Source organism: Notolabrus celidotus, chromosome 14 (genome assembly GCF_009762535.1).
Source record: "Notolabrus celidotus isolate fNotCel1 chromosome 14, fNotCel1.pri, whole genome shotgun sequence".
Taxonomy (NCBI): Eukaryota; Metazoa; Chordata; class Actinopteri; order Labriformes; family Labridae; genus Notolabrus; species Notolabrus celidotus.
In genome coordinates this window covers 4,403,277-4,427,242 of record NC_048285.1, presented here as the reverse complement: position 1 = coordinate 4,427,242, position 23,966 = coordinate 4,403,277, and the positions used below count along the sequence as shown (strand labels likewise).

At 40.8% G+C, this 23,966-nt stretch overlaps 2 protein-coding genes across 5 annotated transcripts in view; both read right to left on the bottom strand.

Moving 5' to 3' along the window:
• The window catches only part of usp2a (ubiquitin specific peptidase 2a), a 54,546-nt gene extending 49,589 nt beyond the window's left edge, over positions 1-4,957 (bottom strand). The window contains exons 1-2 of one of the 4 annotated variants that reach the window (XM_034701065.1): positions 4,783-4,957; positions 272-425 (exon numbers count right to left, since the gene is read on the bottom strand). The gene's annotated coding sequence lies outside the window, so the exon portion shown is untranslated. The remainder of the gene's footprint in view (positions 1-271; positions 426-4,782) is intronic. The other 3 variants (XM_034701063.1, XM_034701068.1, XM_034701064.1) reach the window with 3 other exon arrangements.
• Positions 4,958-11,109: 6,152 nt separating this feature from the next.
• LOC117825304 (tubulin-specific chaperone cofactor E-like protein) lies at positions 11,110-21,564 on the bottom strand. The gene is made up of 9 exons (XM_034701070.1): positions 21,440-21,564; positions 20,400-20,579; positions 19,445-19,584; positions 19,001-19,182; positions 18,495-18,751; positions 13,712-13,838; positions 13,334-13,450; positions 12,370-12,481; positions 11,110-12,260 (listed from the first exon to the last, which is right to left on the bottom strand). The coding sequence occupies exons 1-9, from the start codon at positions 21,540-21,542 to the stop codon at positions 12,054-12,056; spliced, it is 1,425 nt and encodes a 474-aa protein (XP_034556961.1). The 5' UTR covers positions 21,543-21,564; the 3' UTR covers positions 11,110-12,053.
• Positions 21,565-23,966: the final 2,402 nt, after the last annotated feature.

Sequence of the window (23,966 nt, the reverse complement as noted above, 5' to 3'; positions counted from 1 at the left end):
TTACTTCCGCTTTCCGAAACCGGAAATTCAGTGACATCTGACCCAGCATCCTGCAGACCAGATCCAACAGAACAGTCATACTACAGACTCAATTCAAACACAGTATGTAGTAGACAGTACCTACTGTACCTACTGCCTACTATATTAGTAGGTAGTATGTAGCAGGCCATTTCAAAAACAGCCTAGGTTTCCAAATCAGCTGTCCACAAACCAATGGGTGGAGTCAGCGTCGCCAAACACTCACACACAGTTTCTAAAGTGAGGCGGTTACCTGCTGTAGTTGGAGCGTTGTGTGTCAGTCCCTGCAGACTGTGGAGGCTCTGGGGCGGCTCATCCTACTGTTGCTACCCCACAGTGTACACACACACACACACAAACACACACACACGCAGGCAGGCAGGCAGGCTTAGTGACACCGATCACACCTGTGGAAACACACAGATATGTTACATAAGAGATGGTCCGACCAAAAGGACTCAACATTAAAACAGAAACACTGAAATGTATACACGAGTGCTGAGAGGGGGTTTCTTTTTAGGTTGTAATCAGATCACAGAGTCAGAGTGAACGCCGTCACACACACACACACACACACACACACACACACAGGTCTCCTCTGTGAGAAATATCACCGTGCTTAAAAGAGTAAAAACAGACAAATACAGCAGAGAGATCCTTCATCTGTTTTCAGTTTACGACTCAAAGTGAGCGTGGAGGCCGCCAGTCAACACATTCTCTGGATTTCATGTCTAACCATGAAAGTTTGATGACGCAGCCTTCAGCTCCTGTTATCAAATCTGGAGAAGTTGCTCAGATATGAAGCCAGGGTGAGCGGAGAGTAGATCCATACAGTCCACGTACGGCTTCATGGTGTGGCTCTTCTTTTCCATCACAACATCAACCTCCTGTCTCTATCTTTGTACCCTTCATGAGACAGGTGCTCAAACAGTCCACAATGTACACACTTGACCTACACGCAGGTACCTGGAAAGGAGGAAGAGTGGTGGTTAAAGTCTTTGGTTAGCGGCTCACCCTGGTAGTCCTGAGCGTCCGGGCCGACAGACAGAAAGCGACGGGGTGGCACAGCTACACGGGAGGCTGTGGCCTCAGAGTGTGAGAGGATAGCATGAGCACAGCCATCCAGAATGCCACGGATCAAGTTACAGAGGCGGTAAATATAGCAGACGCCTCTGACCTCTGTGGGTCACTCAACACTCACAGGCATTCCAATTTGCTCTTAAAGGACTCGCATAAAGCGTTTTATAAGCCGACCTGGACGAGCATCGAGTCCACCTGGGGAACGGCTTCAGCCAGGACACCGGCTGCTTTCACAGAAATGAAAACCTGAAGAGTCCTGAGCTCCACCGGGACCCTGATCCATCTGTAGGCTTCTCTTCCAGCACATGGCATCGATGCATCATACACCTGAGACCGACTCATCACGGCTGTCAGTCCCTCTGAAGTCTTACACAAAGTGACATCTGTGGTGGAGTGTAACACAGGTAAACATGTTGGTAAAGCAACTTCAGAGGACGACAGACTTTGTTGTGTGAGCTCGGTGAAACTGAGTCTTAGTATGTGGTTCAGTTTTATTTTGATAACCTGCAGTGAAGGACAGTCACAAACTGAGTTGCTTACATTTTTTGAGTATCTGAACTTCCCTTTAGTTTTATTTTATTGGGGAAACTTTTTACTTTTACTCCTCTACATTTGAAAGACAAATATCATACCTTTGACTTTTTTTGAGTTCGATATAGGTTGGTGTATATTTTTAGTAGTTTGCTCTGAAGTCTGTGTTTGTGTGTTTCTGCATGTGGTTGCCGTACCTGTTCGTTACGTGTCTCCATGGCAGCTCATTTTATAGCGGTAATGATGGCTGCGTCATAGAAGGATGATTCTTCATCTGAGCACCCATGGTCACATCTTCAGGTAATAATGTTTGAGGATTTCAAATGAATGGTGACTCTGTTTACGCTTCATCACGGCCAACAAGAATTCACTGTCCAGCCTGAGCAGCATGTCGAGGTCTGTATCTAAACATCTATTTAATTCAATTTTTAAATCTCCTCTGAAAACATACTTTTATCTTATAACATTTCCTGATTTTATTTTATTTTAAGAAATATGTTTTAAAATAATTGTATTCCTTTAAAGTTATTTTTGGGGAATTGTATTTCTTTTAAAATGTGTTTTATTTCTTTGTCTTGTCTTGTGTGATTCTATGAACTGCCTGTTTTGTTTTGCTGCTCTATAAATAAAATGATTATTATTTATTATTATTTTTAAACCAACTTGTCCATGTTTACAGTAACTTTGCTGCTGTTTTTATTCTGTGTTTGGTCGTTCCTGTTATTTTTCTGAGTATTTTGAAGCTGCAAATTTATAAATCTGCTGCCAATGATTATTGAACGGCATCAGACAGGACGTATCAATATCTTGTCCCACCTTTAATTGTATGTCAATCAGGGCGCTGTATGGGGGAGATGATGACTGACAGAGGCCCTTAAAAACTTGAAGAGCATTAGTGATAGTGAAGTGTTGGGGCCCTGTGTAATATATTTTAATAGGGCCAAAAATTCCACAGTGACACCTCTGACTGCCACACCTGCTTTTACAGTATTAGTTAAATCTTTTCTGGTTTTAGCCACTACCTCGACTCTCTTGTTCTATCCCCACATTCATACCTGACTAAGAACTACCTGAGCAGTAAACAGCAGAATGAGGTGAGGGTCAATATTAGCATAGGTAAACTGTGACGTATGAGTAACAGACAATGGAGGATGACAAATGGAGCTCTGAGGTGGAGGTCTCTGTGAGGGTGTAGCGTTACACTAAGAGGGGATGGGACCACAATGACTAGAAGCCAGAGACTAGATACTGCAGTCTGTAAAAACCTCTGAACGTTATCCGCCTGCTATAGTCCATCACTCGGTACCGGTACCCGGTGATGGAAGTGGGGCAGGTCTGACGTTCTGTATGTGAAGGGGGTGAAGGGGGCGGAGGGGACCGGCATCACTGAAGGAAAAGCTAATCCAGTGAAACCGTATTAATAACCGTGGTCCTCGTCCCGCAGTGGTCGGTAACTTGCTTGCAAACTCGTATGAGTGCAGCTGAGGCAGCAACATTGCGACGCTGTGATGGGCTGTTCATAAACGAGTCGGCTATTCGAACCAACTCCTCTCATTGATCAAGCCTGTGCGGAAGTGTTACAAACTGCAGTTACTCGAGCGTCCACCAGAAGCTGGCTGCAAAAATACCAGAAACCACATACACACCCAGTCAAAGAAGACGATCTTTACAGCAGAAATGAACATGTTTACAGCCTGGTTCAAAAACGAGTGGTCTGAATAGCTCTTGTCTCTACCAGCACACACTGAACGGGGGTCAACTTTTTTTTTTATAACACCACAGTTCAGAAGATATAAAACATTTGAATTTTTCCCATTAAAGGGCATACCTGACTTGACTGACTTGTTTAATGAAGATATTTTAACTTGTGTGATGTACTGATATGTTGGTTCATGTTTATTTGGTCCAACTCCTAAGATATCTCTCTATTTTGCTGAACGGCACTTTAATGCACTTATTTGCACTCAGTGATGTATTGTTGTTTTCATTGTCATGCTCTTATCATGTATTGTTTCTATCTATTATTTACCTTTAATGTTTGTTATGAGCTCTATTTTGACCTGCTGGGGACTACGGATAAGAATCAGGCTTATGGCTAACTCTGACTTTTTACATGGATGCCACCATAGACTGTATATAATATCTCGCTAGGCTTGAAGTAAGGCTGTCACAAAAACTGCTCCCCTATTGGCTGGCTGCAGTATAGGTCAAAAGCTCTGTCTCCCCCATTCATTTGAATGGGGCTGCGGTCAAACTTTAAAAAATAAATACACGTCGTAGGAATGTTTCTCCCATCCGTATGCTGTGGTGATATGTAGTTATTGTTTGACTGTTTTGTGTTCAAGGCCTCTTTTTTTCTGTTTCTTTTTCATTAGTTATTAGAGTTAACAAACGGGGTTTTACTTCCTTGTTTGCTTTGATTGACAGCTGCCGTAGAGATAAACTCCGTAGGACCTAGGGACGCCACGCTGTGGGGCGGGGTTTGTTACCGTGGAAACACACAAATTCCTACTGCGCAGACTCTGGCTGCAGAAAATTGACAAGATGTCAGTGTTCTGGAACGGGATATGATGGCTTCAAAACGGTACAATGAGAAAAGGTGGAGCAACGCAGTTCGTTATATAAACAGTCTATGGATGCTACGTTCATGCTATGTTCATTGTAGGGTTAGGGTTAGGTTCATTATCTTATCTTATCTTATCTTATTGATATGCACTGTCCCTTTAAATAAATAAATGAATCAATACCCCTACACTGTGAAGAAATATAGCTTTTTCCAACTGAGGTAGTCAAACTGGGACCACCCCAGTCAAACAAGTCCAGACATGAACCCTGATGAAGAGTGGTATGGGATCCGACTGATTCGGCTCTTTTTGCTGAACCGAGCCAAATGATCCGACTCACATATCGGAGCTGAACTTCCCATCATTACTTGAGGTAATACAGAAAAAGGGGCAGCTTCTCAGTCATGACCTACGCCGAGTATCTAATCCCCTCATAGAGACTTGTTAACGTGTTCCATGGTGACAGCTGGAGGAAGTACTCAGTCACTAAATGCACGTTAGCATGAATTAGCTTGAGTTTTAACAGTAATGTTACATCTCAAGATCTTGTCTGAGGTTCTGGTGGTCTTAGTAAACTGCAGTCACTCACCTCACAGCTGGAGCTCATCACGATCCATACGGGCGGAGAAACGTCCCCCTAAAGTCTCCCGCGACCGGGTCGGGTCCGCGTTGTAGACCGGGACGTGATGAGATGCTGGACCGTTAATTTAAAGAGTTCTGGAAGCAACCAGGTAACGGTGCTGGTCGCTTTAACGGTGACGTCAGCCCTGCATCGAGGCTCGTGTCTTATTGGTTCACACCTCTCTATGCGCGTCACTGGCTAGCTCAGGGCACCGCCCCCTACACCGTCACCATGGTGATGAACGTAAACAGGAGACATTCTTTCATTGAAAAAAAAGGATAAAGTGACATTAGAGAGTTTTAAATGTATTTATACTTGATTTTTTAATCTTTCTGGGTATTTTGGGGTTAATAATTAATGATTTTCGTTGATTATTTTGCTTTGAAAGTAAAGCTTATTCTGCCCCAAAAATGAGGAAAAATTAGGCAAATTAAGTCATAAAACGTCAGATAAATACACCATTCATGACCTGTAACTAAAATAAAATAATGTTCTATTAATATCTGCTGTAAAACTAAACAGATAATTAATTGACTTTTTAGTAGTTATAAAATAACAGCTATAAACTTACAGAATAAAGTTAAATTATTGCAAAAATAGCAAATACAAACTATATTTGATGTGGAAATGTATTAAAGATACAATGATAGCTATTGTTAATTTTATTGTGCCATCACAGCTAGGTTTTGCATGTAATAATTGTATATCACTGCTAAAAGTTTATACTAAATGATGTTTACAATTATTAAAATGTAATGTACGACCATGTTGTCTCCGCAGGGAGATCTCACATGTCATACTTGTAGCTGTTTACATCCCCCATCTGCCAACCTGACTACAGCGTTCAATGTTCTAAATGCTGCCATAGCCAGACTCCAGACAGACCAGCAGAGTGCCCTCTTCCTGATCTTTGGGGTCTTCAACCATGTATTTATTTTCTACATAGCTTATTTTGTCTTCTGTACAAACTTTTATTATCATTATTTTCATTGTATTTGTATTTATATCTTATCAATTACTTTCTTCTAATAATATTGTTTGATATTCTTACTTCTTGTGTATTTATTCCCCCCAGAATAAATAAAGTATTTCTGTTCTGATTCTGAAAATGTGTATGTACGTTAATTTGCATTTAATATAACACTAATGCTAAGATGTTTTATTCTCTTACAGCACCAGAAGTATTCAGAGTCCCAGCACTCAAGGTGTCATTCATGCTGGAGTGTGAGTATCTGCATTAAGTGAATGAGTCATGAAATCATACTGCAGCATAACCGTGAAACTCATCTTTATAATGTTCCAGCATTGTGAATGAAACAAAGCGTCACACACTGAGGAGGGATACTGCCGTTTATTACCCGCTAGTGATGCAGCTTTCTCTTCAAATACTAATACAAGAAAGATGACTCACTCTGTTCCTTCTAATACATCATATAGGCTCCTACAAAAAGTCATTACGCTTTAATTGCCACAGATTGTGAACAGTCCCGTGTGATATATATAGAGAGAGTTTTGTGAAATGATTAGCTTAAATACTGGTGTACAAGTCTGAGTGAGGATGAGATCTGCACATTCAATTAAAAAAGTCTATAACCAACGACTCAAGGAGCCGCAGAGCTTTACTTTTAGAGACAGATGATGACTCAAGCAGTGTGTTTACTGAAACACCCACAGTGAAGAGTATCCATCAGTGTCCGTTCAAACAGGATGTGCTGTACTGAGGCTGACGGGTGTCTAACATCAGTAAGTGTGGAGCTTTCAATGAAGGCATCTCCATCCCAGCAGGAAAAATATTAATCTAACAGAGTTCCATTTAAAAGCTCCTGTGAGGAAATTTGGGTTTGTGTTGATTATGGCGCCCCCTCTGATAACTTTACTGATTTTGTCTTGTGCATTTTAAAGTAGTGTTTTTAAGAATATTGAGTTGCAGAAGCTAAGATTAAGTTTAATCGTGGCCTTGTTTGAACATAATTTGAAATTTAGGATGGAGTTCACAATCAGTTTACTTTTTAGAGGTTGTACTAGCTGAGATAGTTCCAACGTATGCATGAGTTACAACTTAGATCTTACTTCCTCCTCTGTAAAAGTCTGGTATCATTGCACTTTATTTTTAAAGTTGGATCACCCATTGGTAGAACGTTACCGAGGCATTAGGTGAAATGTCACTAGTCGTCGTGACTTAGCCGATTGGAACATGAAGAGATATCTGATAGGTTTTTTTTTACCTCCTAAAACGGCCTCCTGACCTGCCGAATGTGCTGAGCATTGAGGAAGCAGTGAAACGGTTACATTACATTTATACAATCAGCAAACTTGATCACAGCCACTCTGCAGCATTTGAGCTTAAAACTACTGTGAGGAACTTTTTGTTTGGTTGATTTTGGCGCTCCCTGTGGACAAAGTGTTACCTCTTGGACCACTCATGGTGAATTTTTGCCTTGAAAAATAAAAGAAACCCACAGCTCCAATCCCTCCATCTGACACCTACCCCACAGCAGCAGTTTAAGGCATTAAAATATGTTTAAAATAATGTAACTTGTCGATTATGGCCTCATTTGCTTTTGCAGCCATTAAAGGGTTATTTCAGCTCATTTCATAACCAGCAAAAAACTCCTCACAGGAGCTTTAACAACCTGAGCATGATGTTAGAGGAAAACAGCATCCATGTGGATTCTGTGAATCATTAAAGATTTCTTTTTGCTAAATTCTACATTTAATAGAACCGATAAATGCTTAAACTCTGATGAAGAAATAAAAAAGGGTTCAAGGGGCTTTAAGGATAGTAAGACAGCCAAGATTCAAAAGTAAGCATTAAAGAAAATAAATAACAAAAAGTCAGTTTGAATTCAACGAATAATTAAAACACAATCTTCAGTTCATCAGGTTCATTTCTACACACCTCTGTCAAAGCAACAAACTTTAAAAACATGCACACAATAAATAAATGAATAAATAGATAAACCACACACTCTGTAAATAACACCACACCACATCTTTCACTTTAAATGAACTCCACACAGATCAGCACAGACACAGATAATCAATAATCACCGTCTGTGGCTGTGGGTCATGCTACACTGACATATTCAGTCTCATCTCACCTGCTGTGTGTCATTGCTACGCCTTCACTTCCTCTCAGTGTGTCAGACGCTCTGATATTCAAGTATCGCAGTTTACCTTAAAAACCCCTGACTCTGAGGGATCTGTTAAAGCACTAAGTTAGCTAAGAGACTGTTTGGTTGAACTTTGTGATGACAGTGGATGATCTGAGAGTCCAAACAGACATGAAAAGGGATGCACGATAATATCATGACGTCACGAGCATTGGCTTGAAAATAAAATATTGATACAGCCCGAAATCAACATCATATTTCATCTTCTGTTAAATGTAATCTTACTGCAGTACCGAATAGCGCCACGAGATGGTGACTGACTCGATGTTATACTGACCGAGTGATCGCTGTTATCGGTAACAGGTCGGCGTAGATTATGCTCATGTTCTGCTGCTCATGTGTGGACTGAATGTAGCATCATTGATACCTGATGCTGTTGTATGGTTTATGTTAAGTATGCTGCCGTGAGGAAAACCCTCTACTCCGCTGTCCGACAACACTCGGGTGTTAGCATGCTATCCCAGGGCTAACGGCTAACTGTCGCTAGCCCTCTCCGCCCACACCGACTTTGTTACACAGTGCGTTGCAGGATTAACCCCTAATGAGCTATTTCATATTTTAATGTACTAAAAGTTTAATAAAACTTAAATCCGATACCATGTTCCGTTAATATGTAACTTCGTGCGATGTTGTCAATTTTGCCGATTTCTCCGTCTTAGCCGACAGTTTGAGTCTCAAACTTCTCCTGCCTTTTTTTGTCGCGGTTTTCATTTCTGTTCTTGTCTTTTTTATTCACCTTAAACCAACAAACGTCAAATTAACTGGACCTTTTTTGACAGAGTGATTAGCCCTCTGTAGTCTAATAAAGCTGTATCCATAGCAACAGTGTTCTGACAGGAAATAACAGACCTCTGCTAAGGAATACGGACCAATCAGAATCAAGTATTTAACAAAGCTGTGTAATAAAGAGTGGATATATCTTGTATTCACAAGAAGGCAGTTTGGTTGCACTTGTTTGAGTCTGGGGTGAAAGTTTTTGGTTTTACATTTTTTTTGGTCGTGAATAATTTTAAATGCATCTCAAAACGTCCAAACTACAACCTATTTTGTTCATTACATACAACCCCAATAACATCCTCTTGAATCTGCTTATACTTCATAAACATACATACACAGTGGAGGAGTTCAAGGGGGGTTAGTGCTTTCCCAAGGCACTGGTCACGGTATTTAATGTCTGCCTGGGCCTTCAAAATAAAAGCACTTAAATTAACACCACAGATGGCGATTTCAGCAGTTACATGAGACAAAGTATGTGCATACTGGCATCTGTATTCAGCCAACGAGTATCATGTAACTCTTAAATACAACTTTTGTTAAATGCTTATCAGGTACGCTTGTTGCTATAACTCTGTGCAACGCCAGGAATAATCCCTCTGCTAAAATGCTTTCTATAGGAGAAATCAATAACATCAAACGTCTACGCTCCTCATATTCAAGGTGAAGGATTTCTAATAAAGTCTATAATATTATATTATTATATTCTGCATTATAACAGTTACAACCCTAAGAGCTATCTTTGGTGGATATACTTCTCTGCAGGATCTGTGTGCAGATGAAACACTGATGAGGAGGGATAAAGGAATATTTCACTTATCAAATATGATCAGTGGGATCGGTGTCTGTAAGAGAGACTTACTAATAACACAAGTACGATTATAAATGAATAAATAAATAAACTGCAACTCAGAGCAGTGATCACAGAATAAGACATCCATAGATCAGGATCATATATATATATATATTAAAATTAAAATAAAGAAATCTAAAACAGAAAAGGAACATAAAGACACAAGTTTAAGGAAAAGAAACAAGTTGAACAGCAGCTCTCAGCTTTACTGTGCATTCTACAATGTGCACAAATGTATTAACATCTGATTGGCCGCCCCAGGTGCTGCCACAACATCCTAAGCTATGATTGGCTATTCGCCCTTTATGTTGCAGTCAGCTATTAAGGATGTGTTGGCAGGCTGGCAGTGGCTTTGTTTATATTTAAATGTGGTTTATTTTATTTTGTTGGTGAACATCTTTCTAAGACTTTAAAGAATGACTGTCAGAATATTTGTTGTGCCATCACTCTGTTGTGTTTCCTTTTTAAGTCAGCTGATACTTAACTAATGACTGTTAAAGTAGTGAAGATAGAGAGGGGAAATACTTTTACATTGTGTGTGTGTGTGTGCGTGTGTGTGTGTGTGTGTGTGTGTGTGTGTGTGTGTGTGTGTGTGTGTGTGTGTGTGTGTGTGTGTGTGTGTGTGTGTGTGTGTGTGTGTGTGTGCACATAAACCCCAGCCACACCAGTTAAAACAGTCTGGACCGCCTCTTCTGACAAAGCAAGTATGTTGATGAAAAGAGAACTACACTGAGAGACGGTCTCTTAGGTACCCTGGTATGTGTGTGTGTGTGTGTGTGTGTGTGTGTGTGTGTGTGTGTGTGTGTGTGTGTGTGTGTGTGTGTGTGTGTGTGTGTGTGTGTGTGTGTGTGTGTGTGTGTGACGTCATCTAGTGAGAAAACTGTGGCAGAGCTGATTTGTATTAATGACACATGCAGCCTGTAGGGGGCAGCATATCACATGACAAACCAGCTGCTTTGTGGGAAAGAGTTTGGACGTGTGAGATTGTGTTTTTTTCACAGACTGTACATCAGAGGTGGGCTCTGTTTATGGTTCAATATTAAACTAGAGGGGAAGTAACTAAATGCTGCGATACCTCCAGTGGCCAGCAGGGGGCGACACAACTGGTTGCAAGTCAACCTGCAAGTGACCCCACTCCTCAGTTGATGTATACTGAAGAGGATTAGGGCCACTGAAAAAAACAAAAACAAATTTGTATTATTAGTACTACGAGAAAAAAGTCAGAATTCTGTGAAAAAAAAAAATCAAAATTCCTTAATCTCAGAATTCTTGTGGCGCTGGTGGCCTAGCGGTCTAAGCGTCCCACGTATAGAGGCTGTAGTCCTCATCGCAGAGGTCGCTGGTTTGACTCCTGGCCGGTCGACCATTTACTTCATGTCTTCCCCCTCTCTCTACTCCCCACATTTCCTGTCTCTCTTCAGCTGTCCTATAAAATAAAGGTGAAAAAGCCCCTAAAAATATACCTTTAAAAATCTCAGAATTCTGACCCTTTTCTCAGAATAATAATAATTATTAAAAAAATTGACCTTAATTATCTTTTTTCAGTGGCCCTTATCCTCTTCCGTATATTTATAACCTCATTTGATATTTTCTGATGGGTTTATGTTTGATTTTGAAGTCTTCTTGAATACAGCGTGATGTTCTTTTCGTCGATGATATTATTTAAAGTTTGGCCCACCTCTGTGATGGGATCTTTAAGGACGTGTCTTTCTACAACTTTAACTCTGATGGTCCTTATTGGCTCTCAGAGGATCCCCCTTCTTTGTGACTCTATTTCATCAAACCATGTCAGTGTGACGTGGTATCTTCTAACCTTGGCAGTAATTCATAGAAGTAGAAAAGAAACACACCACTAAAGAACAAAATGGACCTAAAAAAAGCGAGTTTCATCACCAACCTCTGCGTTTAAGAGTTTAGGCATGATTTTTCCTGTTGCTCTTCCTGATAACGTGCCCACTCTAGAAGTGCAGATGAGTGCAGCAGTGCCTCACTACTAAACAGGGTAGCTTTTGCGAGAAGCGGGCAAGCTGGTGGTGCTTTGGTAAATGTTGTGTACATAGAGCTGCTTGGCTGGTACAGCAGGGCCCTCCCCTCCTCTGGTTAAGCTGTGGGCAGATTGCGAGTTGCTCCCTCGGCCTGTTCTCCACGCTGACAGATTGGTCCACAGACTCCAGTGGATTCCTCTTAATATACTGAAATAAATAAAGACAAAGTCCTCCATACTGGCTGCAGATCCTCCTTAGCTAACAGTAGTCCTCTCTGCAGTCTTCGAGATGTTTGCATCCTTTTCTTTAGGCTCTAACAAGTGGACCGCTGATCCTTTTTTTACCGTATACATTTTCCAGTGATTTAGTGATTCCTGTTAACCAATCAACAAATAATCCAAATAATCGATCAATCAGTGAGTCCCACCTCTCAGACAGTTTGATACCAGACGTTCACTTGGTCTTGGGCACCACCAGTATTTCATCACCGTCCTGGATGCTGTAGGAGTGGAGGGCCCGGGTGTTGTACTTCATCTCCTCAGGACCGAAGGCGCTGCACTTGTCGATGTAGTAGAGCCTCATGCTGTTGGTGGAGAGCTTCACCACGGTCGTCAGCTGCTTCCTCAGCTCCGCTACAGTCTGGTCCAAGCGGATGTTCACCTGGAACAAATAGAAAAGCCAAACTTACTGAAGCGCAGATTGACATAAAGGTAACCCTGGTGCACCAATCAGCCAGCAGGGGGCAGTGTGAGTATCACTGAACACAAACCTGCTGCACTTTTTCCTCACAGTGAACCTCCACCTGGGCACGGCAGCGAGGTCGAAGGTCAATCTCAGCGAGCGGCTCCAGCTTCCCGTATTTGGTCACAAGAGAGTGATATCTGAGGGAGGGAAGAGCGTTTGTGTTTGTAAACGTTGATTTAACACGCCTCTTAAATATCTAGCCTTTCGTTAATTCAAAAAACCAGTCGTCTTTGTTTCTGTGTTTATGATATGAAGTGGATTAGCTCTCCTGCATTCACCAGCACCTCGTAACAAACAAGGTCTTTGTAAGCTTAAAACCAGTACCTGGGTATCATCAACTATCTTTCCTGCCTGGGCATCATAGTGGGGGGAAAAGTGGGGCTGACTATCTCGAGGCCCTTCATCCATTGAGGCCCAGCGTAGATTTCTTTCAGAACCTATTTATTAATTAATGCCAGGATAGTTTTTTTATTTAAATGTCATGATGTGGTATTAGAGGCCATTAAAGAGAATACAGGTTTAAGACATTTTAACCATCGACAACATAAAAAACATAGATGTGGCCTCTGTGATGTCACCCACTGGTTTCTGAAGCGGAGGGGGGTTAAGGGGGGCCTTTAGCGTCCTTGCTAACAGGCACAGTGCGCCTGCCTGTCTGTCAAGTCAGCTGTGCCTCTAAATATGCAAATCCTCTAATCGTGGTATCTTAAAAACTAATAAGTTAGAAAAAAAAATTCTCCCGATGCACAGTGTGTACGGTTAAAGAAATTAGCTAATCAGACCACAATCATTTTTTGTACCAGGCTGTAAACGTTTGTAATTTTGCTGTAAAGATTGGCTTTTTTTCAATGGGTGTGTATGTGGTTTCTCGGCTTCTGGAGTCAGCCTCTATCTAGAGGACACTTGAGGTACTGCAGTTTTAACAGTTTCATTTCTCACAGCCAGATGTTGCAAGGACCTGTAAAGCATTGTCTGTGTGTGTAGAGTACCTGTAAGGCAGCTCCTCCTCCGGGTAGTCTAAGTAGTAACGGATGAAGAACCTCTCTGCGTCCTCTCTCTCGCTGTCAGTCACAACGCTGCCGTTTAGCGTTGATATTGCAGGGAGGCTGCGGGGAACACAAGCAACACGATCACATTCCCAGACACTGACTGTATAAAAAGATGAACAACATGCCGTCCTTCCTCTTGTTGTACAGAAACCATGTTTTAAAAATGTTGTCCTACGTGTGTTTTGATTTGAAAGATTGTCCCATCTGTTAACATAAGGGAGGCAGAGCTTATGGCCTATACTGCAGGAGGAGCTGCAGAGGTTTTGGTATCATTTTCAGGGAGCTGAACAGAAAGCAAGGGATCAACTTTTGACTCACTGTGCTACCATGAGGCTCCGTCGCTCCGCATTGGTGTAGGTCTGCAGCAAGGGAATGCCCTGCAGCCGAACCTCCTCCAGCTTGGGGAAGAAGTTCAGCTTCTCGATGTCATCCCATCGGCTGAGACCTTTGAACACACACACACACACACACACACACACACAGACGTCATGTGTCGAACAGTCAGGATAAAGAGATAGAGACAGTCTCATAAGGAAGTGTATGATGTGTGTGATAACAGGCGAGTATTAACGTGAAGGGATGAGATGGAGACGAACTTTTGGCACCTTTAACGATGAATATGTCCAAATCTTCAAAATTGTTCAAAGGCCTTCAGCTTCTATGAAAGGGTGGGCCACAGGATTAGGAAAATATTTTCAAATCAGCAGCTAATTTTTTTTTATGAAATCACACGTTGACGGCTTGTCGAATTCAAAGAGCAGCACAGAGAGCGGCAAACTGCATCTCCATGCTTTGGTGCTGTTTCCACATATTTCTGCAAATTTGAAATTAGTCTCACGCCTTACTCCAGCACTAGATTTTATCAGGGATACGATGCTCAAACTATCCAGTGATCATGTCAACAGTTTCATCTTTTTTTTTTTTATAAACAATATGTTTATTGAGTTTTTTAAACATTTCCAAGACACACAATTACAATTAAAGAACTTCAAAGGAAAACAATAATAAAAATGACATATAAATACACATGCACATATATACACGTATATAAAATAAAAAAAACAAACACAAATAAAGATACAAAAAAAAACGTAATTACAAAATGTTACATTATTATTGTCTGTATTAACTAAAGATAACCAAAGAGAGTACATTGCCATAGATGATTTGTTTATCACAAATACTCTGAAAACAGTTTCTGCAAAAACGGCCAATATTACAGACATTGCCAACTCTTTCCCAGCCTAGTTCAATATGTGTGACAAATCCTTATCTTGAAGAAAAATAATAAAAGGCCCCAGATACGTCAAATAAATCTTGTTTGTCCTTAAGTGTATATGTTATCTTTTCCAGAGCCAAGCACAAAGACATTTCATTTAACCACCGTGTAATACTCTGCCTACCACTGTTTTTCCATGGTAATGCTATTGTTCTTTTAGCCTGTAATATGCAGAGGTCTACAAAGACTCGTTCCCTTCGGGTCATATTATGTCCTTTTGGGTAGATACCAAGAAGAACAAACTTTGGTTCTACAGCTAATTGAAAAGATAAAAACTCTTGCATTACACGTCCGACTTCATCCCAAAACTCCTTTATCTTTGGACATTTCAATATGCAACCTTTGTCGTTCCCACACCTGTTACATAGGTCTGGGAAGTTGGAATTAAATTTGTGGAGCTTCTCTGGTGTTATATAGACTCTCATTAACCAACTGTATTGCAGCAGTTTTAAACGAGTGTTAGCTGTTTGAGTCTCTGCTTTATTGCATGCCACAGTTCCATCTTTTGATCAATAATCTCTACATTTACTTTGACATCAATATTATTGTTATAATCAGAAGTTAATTCGGTCTGGGGCTGTCCGATAAGAAGTGTCCCCTCCGTATCCAGCACATTGTTAGTTCTTGAGCAGATTTGAGCATCGTGAGGATGTGCATGCAAACAACAAGGGTCTTAGAATTTGCTGTTCCTGAATTTGCAGCCTTAAGGTCTGCAAACACGTTACTCCATGGACATGCTGAAAAATGCAGTTCCTTGAATGTCCACTTGAGTGCTGGCTCCAAAAGAGTGACGATGCTGATGGCTCACCTCCACAATCAGACGCAACACAAGAGCAAACGGCACAGCTGAAAAACTTTGTAGACAATTTTGTGCTTGAATATCATCAGTGCAGTGTTTCTTTGTGTTTCTTTCTTTGGATCTTGAGACGGAGACAGTTCTTGGTGCTATTAGAGGCTGCAATCCATTCTTAGCAGGTCTCAGCAGATGTGTGTCTAACATGAGTCTGGTCCTGCGGGAGGTTTCTGCCTGTTAAAGGAAGTTTGTCCTTGCCACTGTAACTTGCTAAATGCTGCAAAGTGCTCTGCTCATGGTGGATTAAGATGAGATCAGACTGAGTCCTGTCTGTAAGAGGGGACTGGATCTTATCCGGTCTTGTAATAGAACATTGACAATGAAAGGTGAGAGAAAGTTTGGCGCGGCATTAGGCCGAATTTAAAGTCAAGTCAAAGAAAACAGTTAAAAACCCTTTTAGGTCAAGGCCATTTTGCCCATTTTGGCCTGTATTGATAGGACATCTGAAGAGAGAGAGAGGACATGTGTGGAGTAGAGAGCGGGGGAATATGTGAAGCAAATGTTCGAGGCCTGCAGCCTGTTGCACCAGCTGTGCATAAGTTGTGTCTTAAGTTAGGGTGTAAAGTCCTCACTAAACCATACATTGAAACTAGTTAGTTTGTAACTTAAGTTGTGTCATTGTTTGGTTGCACCACGGAGACATAAGGTTCATCTTAACTAGTAGACTGTAATGTCCAAACTAACCTAAACATTTTCGCAGGTATGACGTTTACACTTCCAGCAGCCAATCAGAGGAAAGCACCACTTTTGATGCATAGTTATCTTTCGTGCCTAATCGTCTCAGAACTGACCAACAGCTGAAACAAACTAAAGTAATCATAACTACAGTCTAAATCCTTAATCTACGGTGTCTATAATAACAGTGACATCGAGTGGTACAATTATCAACTACAACATATGTTAATACTCAGGAGGGCAAATCTTGGTCATCATATTTTTCTAAAGGATTTAATCTCTCGCAGATATCACGTTGCAGGCGTCATATAGCTGGGAGGACCCTCTGTATCTCCTCATCATCCCACTTTTCAAAACAACGCACCATGGCAGCCGATATACTGTACGGAGGACTTTCCACCTACTAGGACCCAAGTGTAAGAATTAAGTTGCAACTTAGGCTTACGTTGGAACTATCTCAGCTGGTGCAACGCCCAAAACGTTAGTAGAGTGTAAACTTCATCCTAAATGAGAACTTATGTTCAAACTAGGCTACGTTTGAACTTACGCACAGCTGGTGCAACGGGCTGCAGGAGTCCAAGCAGCAACGGACCAGGACTACAGCCTCTGTACATGGGGCGCCCACTTTTACTGCTGTGCTGATATTGGGATACTCATCTTGTGTGATTTTTTTCCTCTTCTTTGGTTAATGTTGGCTTGAGACATTAACGTTGATTTTCAGGTTATAAATTTAAAAACATCCTGGAATGGGAGTAAGAGTGTTCTTTTTGTTTGCAGGTTGAAATATGACTCAGAGGCTGAAATCTCTGCTGCTCTGTAATCTTGTTTCAAGACATTGGATTCATTTTTTACAAATCCTGAACCTCAAGAAACTGCCTTAACAATGAAATCATCACAGGGTTTGTTTTGAGGGGTTTAGATCAGAGGATGTTAGTCTGTGCCTCAGGCTGAGGAGATATGACAAAGCGATCCACTGAAGACATTTAAACACATCTTTGGATTTCACTTTTGTCCCAACAGGGCTCTAAAAATAGGATCACCGCTAATACGCTCCGAAATAGAAACGATTCCTGAGATGAAAGCCAACATTGGGGAGGAATCTGTCGTGAGACTGCAAATAATACGAAGCTTTGAGGATACAGTGATATGTTTGTCTGAGCTAATTTTACCAGGTGTTATCACGTCATTGCATATGGATGCTGATACTGTTACTCTGGAGGAACAAGAGAAATCCTGCCGGCTGCAAATCTGAAATGTTTACACTCATACATTTAACCATCATGAAGCATTACATTTGTTCTGTGTGTCTGAGAGTCTCTGGATATTTTTGGTAATCAGAAAATATGCACAAAGGACATCAAAGCTGATAGTCCGATTGAGCAAACACTACATATAACAGAAAAAAACGACATAACTTTAATAAAAACATGATTAAAAAGGGGCTGATCCTGCTGTTTACATCGCTAAAGATAGAGTGGGGTTGTGATTGACATGTGTCTGTCTTATCTGCACAGCGATCGTGCATGTGACCGGCATGCTTCTGCGAACGATGTCCGGCTTGTTGCTCATATGTTGTAGCCAGTCATTAGTGATATTCGCCTTTCAGGCAGAGCTTCTTTTTCTGTGCGCTGCATTGTTTAAAGAGCAGTTAGCAACTTCCAAAGCTACCATGTATTCAGATCATAAAAGGCAGCATAATTCACCCCCAATATATTTGCTGCAGAATAAACACAGTCAGTCCTTGGCTCATTAACTCCCTCCAGAGGTGCATTATTTCATCTGCGACCAGTGGGTCTCAGTTTCACTGTAAACGGTAAGCACACAGAGGCTTCTGAAGTATGAAGCCAAAACAGAAACTGATTTTCTGATGACTTCCTTAAAATAAATAAATACTAAGTGTACTCAAATGACAGCAGACTAAAATGATTCATTTCGTGAAGGTTCGATTGATAATTTCTGATGCATTCAAGGAAGATGGGAAATACAAACGCTGACTGGCATTCAGGACACAGCGCCAAGTGGTTTGTCCCGAGTTGAATGTTTTTGATCTAGAACAGACTGTAAGTAGCACTTTCATCGAGATATCTGTCTATAAATGTGAATAAATAGTAGTTGGATTACCGCTGGGATGTTGTTACTGCGGATTACGACTGTTTTTCTGTAAACACCAAATCCTGCTGACTGCTAACGTACTAAAAACAGGAACGATAGGACTTCCTGTGCTAAAATCCAGACCCCTAGAAAAACAGAGATTATTACGGAGCCGAACTATCCCCCCTCTGAGATCCACTGACCTGAGTTGTTCAGGTTGACGCTGCGGAGGTTGGGGAAGAGTCGCTCAAGGATGTCCTTGTTGTCCTGAATGGAGGCCAGATTGTTGTTGGCCATGATTAGAGTGTCCAGGCTGGGGAACATGGAGCCAATCCTGCGGACTTCGGTCCAGTCTTTGAGGCTGTTGTCAGTGATGTGTAGCAGGCGCAGCGTGGGGCACACCACGCTGGAGGCACTCACACTACTGTACTCGTTAAGGCACAGGAACAGCTCCTCCAGCCTGCAGGACAACGAGGGAGACAGAGGGGATATGGAAAAGCTGTTCTTTGCAAACTGATATGAACCCTGCCTCACTTCTGAGAGTAACCTCTTGGATTTAAAAGACTAGTCAATGCAGAAGTGTCTTAAACCTTCAGTCTGACTAACATCCAGCAGGGGGCGACTCCACTGGTCCAGTTTATTATTTTAATCTCTGGAGAAGAGAGACCTTAAGAAAACTGTATGAGCCTTCATCAGCTCCTCCTCTTACTCAGGTATCTCTCTGGCGAGCAGCAGCACAGTGTCCCAGGACACCTGAGTGTTGTTGAGGACGAGGCGTCGGACTCGAGAAAAGGCTTTGGCGCAGCGTCGCTCCAGGGTCATCCCTGCCAGAGGGTTGGAGCTCAGGTTCAGAAAATCCAGGTTGGGGATGTTGGAGACGATTTTACTGATCTGAAAATGAGAGACTGTTTTTTTAATGATGTCGGCAATCCATCGTTTTCACACAGCTTTAGACTTCTCTGCAGCTGTAGAGACAAGAACAGGGAATATCTAAACATATATCGACCTGTATTTCAACTCACAACATATTTAATAACCCATGAGCAAAGATATGATAGACAGGGAGTACAATTTTAGCTCTGTTTGCAAGTTAACCCTAAAGTCATTAATAAAACATGACGATGAACCAGTGAACTAAACTCAGAGACAGCACCTCATGCCAGTCCTGCAGCTTGTTGTGAGACAGGTCCAGCTCCATGACGTGGGCACAGAAGGCAGCAATCTCAGCCTGGTCTCCTGCCCTACTGATCCCACAGCTGTTCAACACAAGGATGCTGGGCAGGTTCAGACGGTCTGCAGGTCAGAGGAGAGGAGAGGGGTTTATAGAGGAGGGAGGAGCATCATTAAAGTTTGATCAAGGTTGGTTCAATCCCAACCTCCACACTCACAGACTCACAGACTTTGAGACTCATCCTCAGTAAGTGTGTGAGTGCTCGGTGATGTCCTTCACTCTTTTATGCACTTCTGAAAAATTAAAGATAATTCCAGGGCAGCCTGCCTCTGGAAATTTGTTCCTGGGAGGCTGGCAGGAAAAAGTCTGGGTGAAACTTTTGTCAATATGCGTTCACACACGTCGCCCAACCTGAGCATTTTCTGTATATTTGAATACAACCCTGCTGCAGACTGAACTCAATCCAAGTTTAGAGCCTGACATTTTTCACTTTACTTCTGTAAAGACGTTGCACCAGTGCTTCTTTTTCCAGAGTCATGTCATATACAAGTATCAGTACTTTAAAGCTCCTGTGAGGAACTTTTTAAGTGATGTTTTGGCACCCCCTGTGGTCAACATGGCACCTCTTATCTCTTAGGTGATTCTGTCCTGTACACGTGTGAGAATTGTACAAAATAATGATATGAAAATGATTCTATTGAATAAGTTACACTCACAGTTTGAGCTTCATCCCTTGAAAGGGTTAACTCTGTAGCAACAGAGTGTTACCAAGGAATAGCAGACTGGTGCTATATTTAATTGACCAATCAGAGCCAAGTGTTTCGCACAGTCGTGTATTAAACAGAAATAAGTCTTCTCTCTGATTGTTTATGTTTTTAAAGTCATCGATAACCAGATAAATACTCAAGTTGAGCGTGTGTGTTTGCCTCCAGCTCACCTTTCATGGGGGAGCCCTGCGGACCGACTGTGGGCACCACCACCACGCCCATACCGGGCCCTCTGCGGTACGGGAAGTTCTCGGGGCTGTACTTCTCGCTCATCACCTGCACAAAGGTGCGTCCCTCCATGTCCTCTGGTGGCTCCATGACTCTGTCCCGCTGGGCTGATCTCGCCTCAGCTGGTCCGCGGTGTGGGAAAGAGGCAGACATCCACGGCTATTAGCTTTCTGCCCTTTTTTAACCTCCACATTATCATGAACATTAAACTCTACTCGTCATAATCACGGAATGATTTGTGGATTTAATTGATTTTAAATTATCAGTATTAATGCTTTAAAAAAAAGTGATATTCAGGTTGTTTTGGTGGTTTTGTAACAGCTTTTATCCTCACCATCACACCATCACACCCTCACACGTGCTTTTATTTTGTATCTTGTATCTTTAAACCGTGGATAATCTGCTCTGATTCCTCTTGAAGACAGACTTATGAATGATGGTGCTAACAGGGAGGGACACGAGGAGGTGTCCTCAGCTCTTATCAGCAAACCACAGACACTGTCCCACTTAAATCCCCCTGAATTCACCCCGAGGAGAGAAACACAAAGTCTGATCTTCATGCTGAACTTTAAAAATAAAACACCAAGTGAAGGAAGCCCTTCTGACCCGACTCATCACTTAAGCTTCTATAATTAAAATGACGAGCATCTGTGTGCTTTTTAAAGCGTTCGGTGGGCAGAGCCGCTGTCGAAGCTGCTGCAGGGAAGCATTAATTATGTAGTGGTTTCTGCAGAAATAAAAAATAAAAAGATCCTGTTACATTGTCTTATTTGACAAGAGCGAGCTGCAGTAAGTTGTGGCGAGGTATAATGAGCTGTTTGTTACTCGACTAAGCCAATACGTCAAGATACTCTCAGTGACACTTTAGTTATTTTTACACACAGGACACACAAAACAGACACACTGAAACATGCATTTGGATAACCTCTGATCTCTGAATGTTTGTGTTGAGAGGTGAAAGAGACAACAGAAAGCGTCTTACCTGAAGAGACGTTCCTCTTGATTTGACCACTGTCACTGCTCGCTGTCCTCGTCTCTGTTAGCACCGTCGGCCTGTCAAAGAAACCAGCAGCAGTCTTATTCATTTTTCATCCTCTGACAGATGTATTTGTGCATTAATTTCACATGAAGAAAATGTCAATTCAACAGGACGGATCTGTCTGTAGTGGAGATAAAAGACGAGGCCTTCTGCGCTGTCTTACTCCAGAGTGGCGGGTACGGCTGAAAGGCGGCTCCAGAAGAACTGCTGGCCCCTCTTTGATCAGACGTCAGGATTTGATCTGGACGGGCCAGAGGAGGGAGGAGAAGTCAGAGGGCTGTCACCACATGACACTGAGGAGCAAACAAGGTCAAAGATCACCGTGTGGCGTGTTATTCATTACACAGTATCTATAAAATCTGAAGGTCGTGGACACTGAGATTCACAGCGTACACACAGAGTGGACAGGGAACTCTCCAGGAGCAGCACAAACATGAAACACAAACCTGAACACGAAAGACATCAACTCAGTGAGGAAACTTTGTGCAGCAAGCGACTGAAACGGAACAGAAAGAAGGAAACGAAAACTGAGGATGTCTTGAAAGAGAAATCATAATTTAAATGATTGGCACTCTTATAGACTGAAAGGGACGGCAAACGGGGGGACTTTTTTAATAAAATATATTAAAATCATTTATTATTAAAATTATCATTACTATTATTACTATTATTATTATTATTATTATTATTATTATTATTATTGTTATTAAACTATCATTTTATTATCATAATCAACATACATTTATTGTTGTACTTATTACAAGCATTATTTTTTTAAATTATTATCATGACTGTTATTAATATTATCATTACTATCATAATTATTATTATTAATTTTATTAATTTTATAATAATCATCATTACTATTATTATTTTTATTATTATTATCAGTACTATTTTTATTATTATCAAACAATTGTATTGTTGTTTTTCATTACTATTATTTTAATTTTTCCTTCATATTTAATTTTTAATTTTAATTTTTTTAATTCACCATTTTCAATTAACAAAAAGGTAATGAGCTCTCAGACATTTTACAAACTACTCGAAGCAACATATTAAACTTACAAAAAGGATCAAACAACCAAAATGTGATATAAACACATTTTAGTTCAAATTCTAATAAAAACACAACAAAATTGGGAGTAACTTTACATTTGTGAATAAATACTACACAATTATTGTTGCATAAAAACTAAGCAACTTTGTTTTGAATAAACAATCAAAAACCGGCATTACATGCTTTGTAACTAACAATTCATGAATTCTGTCTCACAAAAGCTTCACAAGATGCTTCTCGGACTCAGCACGACAAAATGTACATTCATTACAATCTAAATTGAACCTCACTCTTAAGAAATTGTTGCATAAATTGATATTGTTAATCATCTTAAAATGACAGATGTGTATTTTGAAAAAAAATCTAAAATGTGAATTCTTGTTTGTAATTTTAATCTTAAATAGGTAATTCAGCAGAGAGCACATTAAATCTTTGTTCTTGAAGGATTACAGATGTTAGGCGAAAGTCCCCAGTTAAAATACCACCTAGGGATGAGTCATGATTTGTGAATATTCAAATAATCGATTAATGATAACAATTTAAAAAAACATAATCTATGTGACTATTTTCTCATCTTTGAAATGTTTTTTTCGAAGCTTTAAAGTTCCACATAGTTGAATTAAATTTTGCCTATTCTGGTCACTCTAACTGCAGTACCAAATTTCCTTTACATTTTAGTAATTTGACTTTCCTTTGCTGCATGCTGGATATACGCTTCTAAAAGTTTCTCAAACATGACGGATATAGATGAAGCGAGAGCATAATGTTAATTCTGCATTTTTTCTTTTATAGAATTTGATGTCATTACAACAAAATAATGACTTTTACATATTAACTACTAGCAAAGCAGCTCACTAGGTCAAACCAACTTAGGGGAAAGTGTGGACGACAACAATGGACAGACGGGTCATAAAAGTTAATATTTCTTGGTTGTTAGAGCAACATGTTCAACATATTTAACGCCGAGCTGATTTATACATCTTAGGGATTAATAAAATATGTGAAGTGTGTGCTGTTACTTCACAAATCATCCGATACGACTTATGAAACTATAAAATGAGAGATTTTTAAATGGAGTTTGGTTTTTACTCAATCTGAAAAGCTTACAGCTAACCCTGTAATGATGTTAAAAACAGATTTCCCATGACACTCCCAGGTTAAGGAAACTGTTTTTGACTTGTGAATAAAGAATGAAAACTGGAGGTTATTCTGATCTGCAGACAGACTGAGAGGCTGACCCCCTGCAGCAGCTCGATGGAGCCGGAGGTGGATCACAGATGGCAGCGGCAGAAATATATAAATAAAGCTCAATTAATTACAAGATGATCCTGGTACACCCAGAGACGGGGACGAGACCTGGTTAAAGAGGAGGTCGTGGTTTTACATACCTTTTAATGTCAATTTTAATTT

Bases quoted from the DNA above. Each gene is read 5' to 3' on its own strand.
- LOC117825304 (XM_034701070.1), bottom strand. From the start codon at position 21,542: ATGAATAAGACTGCTGCTGGTTTCTTTGACAGGCCGACGGTGCTAACA. The intron at 13,451-13,711 runs GTGAGTCAAAAG...TGTTCCCCGCAG, and splicing joins CGGAGCCTCATGGTAGCACA to CCTCCCTGCAATATCAACGC. The intron at 12,482-13,333 runs GTACTCTACACA...TCCCTCCCTCAG, and splicing joins GAGGAGGAGCTGCCTTACAG to ATATCACTCTCTTGTGACCA.